This window comes from Triticum urartu, chromosome 2 (genome assembly GCF_003073215.2).
Source record: "Triticum urartu cultivar G1812 chromosome 2, Tu2.1, whole genome shotgun sequence".
NCBI classification, from domain to species: domain Eukaryota; kingdom Viridiplantae; phylum Streptophyta; class Magnoliopsida; order Poales; family Poaceae; genus Triticum; species Triticum urartu.
The window spans coordinates 706,811,390-706,821,677 of record NC_053023.1 but is presented as its reverse complement, the minus strand read 5'-3'; the positions used below and the strand labels follow the sequence as shown (position 1 = coordinate 706,821,677).

Genomic DNA, 10,288 nt, shown 5'->3' with positions numbered 1-10,288 from the left:
GGCTCCCTTGTATTCCAGAGCTTCTCCAATCATTAGATATGTAGAGTTCCAACGGTTTGGAATATCAAGATTTATGCCACCAGCCTTTTCAGGAAGATCCAAATTTGTGGCAATCGCATTGAAGGATTGAATTCTTGATGGCGAAGAAACGATATGCCTTAAAAGTTCACGGATTTTTTCTATGGTCTTGTGCACATATCTTGTTCCATCTTGAACTAAGATATTAAGGATGTGTGCCGAACACCTTACATGAAAATCCACACCACCAAACAACATGCCATGGTCTTGATGTTGCACAAATGAGTCAATAGCCGGTTTGTTGTCTGTTGCATTGTCCAAGGTCAAAGTAAACAATTTCCTTTTGATTCCCCATTCATTAAAACACTTGCACAAAGTCTCTTCAATGGCCGCACTTGTGTGCGGATACTTGACTTTTTTGAAGGATATGACCTTCTTCTTCAGCTTGAAATTGCCATCAATGTAGTGAGTGGTAACACACATATAGCCTAGTTCTTGTAATAGAGGTCCACATGTCCTTGGTCAAACAAACACGGGAATCAAGAGACTCGAACTCAATGCGCAGCTGATCCTTCATTTGCTCATATGCGTCCACACAGTCGTTGCGAACAGTCTGGCGCCGAATGACTTTAAAGGTGGGATGCATCGAGTCCATCCACTCTTCAAAGTAAGGATCGTCAAACTTCCTGAATGCAACCTCGGCGTGGATGCAATATTTGATCATGAGCTGATGACTTCTCTGAGGATCGAAAACAAACCCCACATCTGATGGTTTTTTCTTAATTGTTGCAAGAAACCTATTTCTGGACTCATCATCGATTTTGGGGCATGACTCACCAATGTGGTTTCTAAGGCTGCTCGTCCCAGACTTGCATGCTAATTTCATGGAACAATACTTACACACAGCCTTCTGGACATTGTCCACCTCTACCAAATCTGGCTCATAGTATTCCCAGACTTTAGCGCGCCTACTATGTGGTGTTTGCAACAACTCATCAGCTGATTCACCAATACCTGAGCTGTCTGACACATTCCCAGACATGGTTCAAGCCTTTTTATCACACCAATCAAACACCTCCTGTCCTGCCTTCCTTCTGTCCCAAATCACAACACCTTCAAAGTATGAAAGGCTTGGTATGAAGAGAAGAAGAATGATGAAACCTGCATGTGACAAACATAATAAAAGGTTCAGAACAATATGACCCCTCAATTAAGAATAGTATGTAAGAACTTAAACCTTCATGTGACATCATCTTGCACTCATAAACGGAATGATTTATATGGATATAAGTAAATATAGGCAAATCATCCAGAAGCTAGATAATTATAGTTCACCAAATCATCCATGCTATTCTGGAACAACTAAGAATACTTCACATTCTATTCTGAAGCAACTAAGAACAGTTCACATGCTATTCTGATACAACTAATAAAACATCACGTTTCCCTCTGTTCTTGAAGAAACAATCAATATGTTAGGAGTAGATTAATAGAACAAAAGTAGGCCTGGTTTCTCAAAGAACTCTGTTCTGAGAACACCTTAGAAGGATTGTACAGTTTATTTACCCACAAATATTGCAATGGTCTTCTTGAACTGCTAATGTAAAATAACGGAGGAGGTGAGCAGTGTCATAACCACTTTATTAAAAACAAAGGAGGTGAGCAATGACAAAAGCAGAGATGCACAGCAGCACATGATTCATGTCCAAGATGATAAATTTCACACAAAATTCCCCAAATCTCACACAATAGGTAACAGGCATCGATCAAATATTTCAGAATCCAACCAACTTTTGCAGCCGTATCTTGAGTCACCAGCGGCGGCGTCTTGAGTTACCTACAGCCTGTAGAGACGAGTAAGGTTCAGAGAGAGAGAGAGAGAGAGAGAGAGAGAGAGAGAGAGAAGGATGCACTGACCTGCCGAGCTCCAGCCAGCGGCAACTGCAGCGGCAGCCGGCGAGCCCTAACCGCGGCGGTGAGCGGCGGCCAAGCTCAGCCAAGGCCCAAGGGAGGGGAAGGCGGCGACCATGCTCCAGCCGACGGCAACGACAGCGGCAGCAGAAGATCCCTCGATTTGGTCGGCGGCGGCAGTGGAAGATCCTACGAGTGGCGGGCGGCGGCCATCGCTCAGTACAAAGGCGCTCCTCACCTAGGTCACGATTTGGTCTATCGATTTGGTTTCAGACTATGGGTCGAGACGGTTTGGAACCGTTCGGTTCGTGTCCAGACCAAACCAACTCAGTCCAACAATTGTTAAGGCCCAGACCAAACTAAATTGATTTAGGGGTTTGGCCCATTTCATCCAATCCAAAGGCAACCCAGTACAAAAACTGACTGAAACTATGGATTCAGTCCAGACCGTTCCCAGGTTTAAAGAGAACTGTTCGGCAACAGCTTTACACGAGGTTATATCATTTAGGGATAGAAACTCTTTTTGTAGGCCTGAAATTCTTAAACAGGGTGTGCATACTGCATACACAGAACTTTCCGTGCTGCGCCTTTTATCAAGTTGCCAAGAGGTGAAGAGCATGTGATCGAGAAATTCTTTTGAGTAACTTTGTCGAGCATTTTTAATGCCACAAGTTTTTAGTCCAACGGTTTTTTCTTTCATGCATCTTAAATGAGCTGGGTCATGCTCACATGAAAAGTTTTTTTTTTTCAATTTTGTATGACTTGTCCTAGACTCCTAGTAGTTAGTTCTGTCTTCAGATTTTTGTGCACTCCTTGTAGCTAGCCAGTAACATCTGAATACTGTTCAGTTAACACAGTGCAACATCGCAAGACAGGATGCCTATTTTGGTTATGTCAACTTTACAGCTAGCCTCTTCAGACTTAGCAAACCCGTATCTTTTTTATCAAATAAAAAGGGAAAAGTGCTAAAAGGTACAATCAGGGATAAGCCCAGCCAAAACAGTCAAGCCCACCCAACTAAAAGACCAAAAACAAAGGCATCAGAGACCACGACTAAAGCCCACAACGGTCAATACAACCCCAGCACAGGGGAGTCAAAGCGAGCGAAACCCCACACACATGACAGTTAGCCGACTGAGACATGGTTAAGTATTAGACGACTAAGCCTCAGCCACACTCTTAATCAAAACCCATCCATGAGTACGATCGGAGGGATGTCAGGGCGGGGATACTTAGAGCATGTCTAGTAGAACCCTCAAACGTTCAAACCCTCACTAGCGTTTTTGTTGGAAATATGCCCTAGAGGCAATAATAAATTGGTTATTATTATATTTCCTTGTTCATGATAATCGTTTATTATCCATGCTATAATTGTATTGATAGGAAACTCAGATACATGTGTGGATACATAGACAACACCATGTCCCTAGTAAGCCTCTAGTTGACTAGCTCGTTGATCAATAGATGGTTACGGTTTCCTGACCATGGACATTGAATGTCGTTGATAACGGGATCACATCATTAGGAGAATGATGTGATGGACAAGACCCAATCCTAAGCATAGCACTAGATCGTGTAGTTCATATGCTATAGCTTTTCTAATGTCAAGTATCATTTCCTTAGACCATGAGATTGTGCAACTCCCGGATACCGTAGGAATGCTTTGGGTGTATCAAACGTCACAACGTAACTGGGTGACTATAAAGGTGCATTACAGGTATCTCCGAAAGTGTCTGTTGGGTTGGCACGAATCGAGACTGGGATTTGTCACTCCGTGTAAGCGGAGAGGTATCTCTGGGCCCACTCGGTAGGACATCATCATATGCGCAATGTGACCAAGGAGTTGATCACGGGATGATGTGTTACGGAACGAGTAAAGAGACTTGTCGGTAACGAGATTGAACAAGGTATAGGGATACCGACGATCGAATCTCGGGCAAGTACAATACCGCTAGACAAAGAGAATTGTATACGGGATTGATTAAGTCCTTGACATCGTGGTTCATCCGATGAGATCATCGTGGAACATGTGAGAGCCAACATGGGTATCCCGCTGTTGGTTATTGACCGGAGAACGTCTCGGTCATGTCTGCATGTCTCCCGAACCCGTAGGGTCTACACACTTAAGGTTCGGTGACGCTAGGGTTATAGAGATATTAGTATGCGGTAACACGAAAGTTGTTCGGAGTCCCGGATGAGATCCCGGACGTCACGAGGAGTTCCGGAATGGTCCGGAGGTAAAGAATTATATATAGGAAGTGCTATTTCGGCCATCGGGACAAGTTTCGGGGTCACCGGTATTGTACCGGGACCACCGGAAGGGTCCCGGGGGTCCACCGGGTGGGGCCACCTGCCCCGGGGGGCCACATGGGCTGTAGGGGGTGTGCCTTGGCCTATATGGGCCAAGGGCACCAGCCCCCAGAGGCCCATGCGCCAAGAGAAGAGAAAAAGGGGAGAGTCCTAAAGGGGGAAGGCACCTCCGAGGTGCCTTGGGGAGGATGGACTCCTCCCCCCCCTGGCCGCACCCTTCCTTGGAGGAAGGGGCAAGGGCTGCGCCTCCCCCCTCTCCCTTGGCCCTATATATAGTGGGGAAAAGGAGGAGCAACCATACCTAAGGCCTGGTGCCTCCCTCTCCCTCCCGTGACACATCTTCCTCCTCCCGCAGCGCTTGGCGAAGCCCTGTTGGAATCCCGCTACTTCCACCACGCCATCGTGCTGCTGGATCTCCATCAACCTCTCCCTCCTCCTTGCTGGATCAAGGCATGGGAGACGTCACCGGGTTGTACGTGTGTTGAACGCGGAGGTGCCGTCCGTTCGGCACTAGGATCATCGGTGATCTGAATCACGACGAGTACGACTCCATCAACCCTGTTCACTTGAACGCTTCCGCGCGCGATCTACAAGGGTATGTAGATCCACTCCTCCCACGTTGCTAGATGACTCCATAGATTGATCTTGGTGACACGTAGGAAAATTTTGAATTTATGCTACGTTCCCCAACAGTTTTAAGGGTCCAAAAATGGTCTTTTTGTGCACTTTTACAGGTTGAAAAACAGGGACAAAGATTAAAACCCTCAAACCCAACCCTCATAACGGAATATTCCCCATGAACGACGTTGTCGTTGCGGGCATACCGTCGAGCACCTCGTGCATGACAGGCGGAGGGCGGCGCCGGGGCGAAGGGCGGAGGGCGGGGCGGGCGCGGGCGGAGGGCAGTGGCCGGGGGGTGGGAGGCGGGAGGCGGAGGGCGCGGGAGCGGGCACGGGCTGGAGGGCGGTGGCGGCGGGTCGAGGCGGAGGGCGTGGGAGCGGGCACGGGCTGGAGGGCGGTGGCGGCGGGTCGAGGCAGAGGGCGCGGAGCGGGCATGAGCCGGACGGCGGTGGCGGCGGGTCGAGGCGGAGGGCGCGGGAGCGGGCACGGGCTGGAGGGCGGTGGCGGCGGGTCGAGGCGGAGGGCGCGGAGCGGGCACGGGCCGGAGGGCGGTGGCGACGGGTCGAGGTGGAGGGCGCGGAGGCGGAGGGGCGCGGGAGGAGGAGAGGCCGGGAGGCAGGAGGCGGAGGCGGCGGGTGGCGCGGGCGGCGGGACGGATGGCGACGGCCGGGGGCGGGGCGAGCGCGGCCGCGACCGGGAGGAGGTGGAGGAGAGGCCGGCGGCTGGGGGCGGGGTGGGCGTGGGCGCGCGGGAGGTCGACGGGGTGGCCGGCGGCGGCGGGGGCGACTAGCAGCGGCGGACGCGGGCATGGGCGCGGGATTTTTCCCTCCCGAGCGAGGATAACCGTCAAATGAGGGTTAAGGTAGATTTTGCTTTCCAATCCTTACTTTTCAGGGTTGGAAGAGGACTTGAGGGTTGGATCCTTAAAAAAATTTAAAGGTTTGAGGGTTAAGGGGTTCTAGTCTATGCGATTTTGTGCTCGCAAATTGTAAAAAAAGCGGTTATTTATAAGGGTTTAGAAGTTTGAGGGCTCTATTAGAGATGCTCTTACACCCGGCTGTAGGATGTATTTTCCCTGTATTTTCTCTAAAGCCTCGAGTTCAGAACCCTGGCTCCTTGTTGACTAGCTGTAGTTCCTGCCCCGGTAAAGGGCGGCAGTAACTCTAACCGTCTCAAGGTAGCGAAACTCTTTCTTTTTTAGTACAGGAAATGAAATTTTTTGTCTATCTTTGTCTCATGTGTGATGAAAGGCACCGTTTGATGCAGGTCCCATCTAATTCAAAAGAGTGAAGTCTATTTTAAACCTTAAAATTGTAGAGCTTGTCATAAATGAACCCTCATCTTTAAATCCCCGAAGTCTATACCCTATACTCATGAATCCCGGTCATTCCCAACCCTTAACCTGTTTGGTGCATGGGGAAAAACATGATCCCAGCCAGAATCATTTTTTTTTCTACTCACTACACCGGTCCACATCGTGATGGCTGTTGCCCTGGTCCTGCCGTCGCTCCGGAAGCAGAGCACGAAAGTTGACTACCTTCTGCGTGCTGGCCAGCTGGATCAGGCACAAGGCGCTGGAGCGTGCGAGTCCGGCTATACCGACGGCGCCTGAGGGGGCGGGCTTGCGGGTGGTGGTGACAGCGGCAGAGATCACGGACAGCGGGCTGCTGCCGTCGGTGGAGTGGGTGGAGAGCGTCCCGGTCGTCGTCTGCCCGCTGCACGGCGACGTGGTGGTCGGTGCAGATAGGTCGAGCACCGTCAGGTGGCCGGTACTCAGCGGCGCGGTGTAGAGCGCCGTGGCCGCACGCGCACCACCCTTGATGATCGTCGTGAACAGATGCTTGCCTGTAGAACGGAAGAGAGAAGTGAGGCAACATGATTGTATTGCTCAAGCCAAAGGGCAATCGTACATGGGCCATGCAGATGCAAACGTGCATGACGACGTGCTAACAAACTCCGAGAGGCTAGCTAGCTAACCAGCTAATGATCCTAGCTTACAAGAAAGGATAAGCACAAGTATAAAACATTGCCTTTGGTCGTCGCCGTGGAGACGGCGAGCTGGAGGAAGACGAGGACTGACTTGCATGGACAGCCACATTTTGGCTTGTGGTTTGTGTATTTTGTGTTGGAATCGATGATGTGAAGGAAGGCGTGCATTCATTTCTAGCTAGACATTGCATGCGTGCTACACACTCGCCCAGTTTCCACATGCGTTCTACTTTTTCTGTGTTTACACATGCGTACTCAGCTGTAGCATTGCAAACTGGCCATGTAATATCCAAGATCCAGGACGTGCAGATCATATCAACGGCACCTCCTTCCGAGCGCTCTTGCATGTGGCCGACGCACTGGCCCAGTTTGCGCAAGGACCAACGTACGCTGCATTGCTGCTCGGATTGAATGGGCCCAGGCAAGAGAGAAAAGGAAGAGGAGATGAAGATGACATGCAGGCCCAGGTTGTCATAGAGAGAAACGAGCGATCCCGGCCGGGATTATGCTTACAAACTGGTCTAGAATTGGTTTAGGGTTGAAAACGATCGAGATTGCAGAGGATAGGGTACAAACTTCAGGGATTTAAAGATGAGGATTTATTTACGACAAGCTCTACAATCTCAAGGTTTAAATCAGACTTCACTTAATCCAAAACGGCTAATTCCAGGATCGAACAGCTCCATTTCACTTGGTGGCCGAGTCTGTCCCTCCAATCAAAGCGGTGTCAGTTGGTTGGATAACGATTGATTTGTTCGGCTCACCAACCCCCTCCTCACCTAACACTCAAGGAAAAACACCTCACCTAACACTCCAGAGATTCTAGGTGCAATCTCTATCTACCACTGTACACAATATGTATTTCGAGGAAAATGGGTCTGCCTTCTTTGGTAGCATCTTCTTCCCCTCGTGGATCGATCGATGATGGATACCTGTGGCCGGCACCAGCTCGGATGATTTTCAGCTGGAGCCCCTCACTGTGTCACTGGAGCAAACACAAACAGAATTGCATCGTCGAACATGCATACAGATACAGGGAGAAAACACACAATAATAAAACAAAATACGGTTAGGCCTTGCGTATTTCTTTACTCAACTAGAATGTGATGTATATATACTGATGAAAAAAAAAACAAGAGGGGGTAGGTCGTCCAACGGATGGTGGGACCCGGTCGCCGAACAAGGTGTTGAAAGTGCAGACGACGGGGAAAGGTTCAGCTCAGCCGCTTTGCTGACCCTCTGCTTTTGTTTGGGTTCGACGCTGCCTCTGTTTTTTTGTGGCTAAAAGGAGCAGTATCGGCTAGTGGAAAGCAAGCACGATGGCAGGGAGATTTTTGCCCCTCCTCCTGCAGACGTCTCCTCCTTGAATCAGACACACCACGCCACACCACCAGGCAGGAAAAGGAGGCAGGAGAAGAGAAGGCTCTCCTCCTTGTAGCAGGCATCATCGGTTCTATCAGCAAGCAATTCAGGTTAGTGCCTTATTTTCTCTTGATTTTCTTGTGGAAGTATCATCTTGATTCACATCTTCTTCCAAGAATTGGAACTTAGATACTACTGTAGTTTTTTCTTTCTTGGTGTGTGCTGTATTTAGCTGAGACTGACTGCGAATTGGATAGTGCGCGGGTTAAAATGAACTAGCTAGGGTTTGGTCAGCTCGCAGTTCTTCCATGGGCAGCTCCGATTTTCTATCAGTTGTTCTTTTGATTGGCAATCAGTTCCTCTGTACTAGTAGAACGAATGAATTCTCAAGTGACTGACTGATCGATTTCCTTCATGCGCATCAGGTTGGCAGGGCGCAAAGAAATTGGGGATTTTCCCCTGTGCAGTCAGTGTTCTTGGAGACGGGCATGCGCCGCGTTCGAGTCTCGTCTCACCACTCTCCGGTCCAGAAGCTGGGCGATTCCGACATGAAGCTGACGCCGAGGTTCCGGCTCGCCGGCACCACCTCACCGTCCTCAACCGAACCGGAGCAGCAACCTCCATGGGAGACGCCCCTCATCCCGGGCCTCCCGGACGACGCGGCGCTCAACTGCCTCCTCCGGCTGCCCGTGGAGGCCCACGGCGCCTGCAGGCTCGTGTGCCGCCGCTGGCGCCACCTGCTGGCCGACAAGGCGCGCTTCTTCACGCACCGCAAGGCCATGGGCCTCCGCTCGCCCTGGCTCTTCACGCTCGCTTTCCACCGCTGCACGGGCAAGATCCAGTGGAAGGTGCTGGACCTCGACTCCCTCGCCTGGCACGCCATCCCCGGCATGCCCTGCCGGGACCGGGCCTGCCCCCGCGGCTTCGGCTGCATCGCCGTCCCCGGCGAGGACGCCGCCCACCTGCTCGTCTGCGGCGGGCTCGTCTCCGACATGGACTGCCCGCTGCACCTGGTGCTGAAGTACGACGTTTGCAAGAACCGCTGGACCGTCGTGCCCCGGATGCTCTCGGCGCGCTCCTTCTTCGCCGGCGGCGTCATCGACGGCCGCGTGTACGTCGCCGGGGGATACAGCACGGACCAGTTCGAGCTGGACTCGGCGGAGGTCCTCGACCCGGTGAACGGCGTGTGGCAGCCGATCGCCAGCATGGGCGCCAACATGGCCTCCTCGGACTCCGCCGTCGTCGGCGGCAGGCTCTACGTCACCGAGGGCTGCGCGTGGCCCTTCTTCTCGTCGCCGAGAGGGCAGGTGTACGACCCCAAGGCCGACCGCTGGGAGGCGATGCCGGCCGGGATGCGCGAGGGGTGGACGGGGCTCAGCGTGGTCATCGACGGACGCCTCTTCGTCATCTCCGAGTACGAGAGGATGAAGGTGAAGGTCTACGATCCGGAGACGGATTCCTGGGATCCTGTGGACGGGCCTCCCATGCCCGAGCGGATCATGAAGCCTCTGTCCGTGAGCTGCCTGGAGAGCAAGATCGTCGTCGTCGGCCGTGGTCTCCATGTGGTCATCGGCCATGTCAAGAAGCAATCTTCTTGTGATTACTTGGTTCGTTGGCAGGATGTGGAGGTTCCCAGGGCGTTCAGCGATCTCACGCCTTCAAGCAGTCAGATTCTACATGCTTAACTCTTCTGCCTCTAGAATAAATAAAAGCTCTCTTAATCTGCCAAAAAAAAAGCCTTGTTTGATGCTTCTGTATGTTATTGTTATTAGTAGACTCTTTCTTGCTGTCATCTTGTATAATCTGCAAATGATGATGTATCGGTAAAGAAACAATTCGAGACTGTACTAGATGTTTCTGGGTACTGAACTAAACTGAACTGTTGCATTTCACTTCTTATCTTAGACTGATCCGACTTGTTGCTGAATTTCCAACTAGTGTAGTACATTTGTAGTCTCCATTTGTGCCAGATGATTGGACGAAAAAGTTAACTGAAATCCCCATCTACCTACGTGTAGGCACTGTCCACCGCAAACGCTAGTCCACAACAGCACAAGAATCCAACCCAAAATGCCCT

At 51.1% G+C, this 10,288-nt stretch overlaps 1 protein-coding gene across 1 annotated transcript; it reads left to right on the top strand.

Moving 5' to 3' along the window:
* Window positions 1-8,060: 8,060 nt before the first annotated feature.
* LOC125539944 (F-box/kelch-repeat protein At1g30090-like) lies at window positions 8,061-10,103 on the top strand. The gene is made up of 2 exons (XM_048703495.1): window positions 8,061-8,321; window positions 8,637-10,103. Exon 2 carries the CDS (start codon window positions 8,700-8,702, stop codon window positions 9,894-9,896), a length of 1,197 nt encoding a protein of 398 aa, XP_048559452.1. The 5' UTR covers window positions 8,061-8,321; window positions 8,637-8,699; the 3' UTR covers window positions 9,897-10,103.
* Window positions 10,104-10,288: the final 185 nt, after the last annotated feature.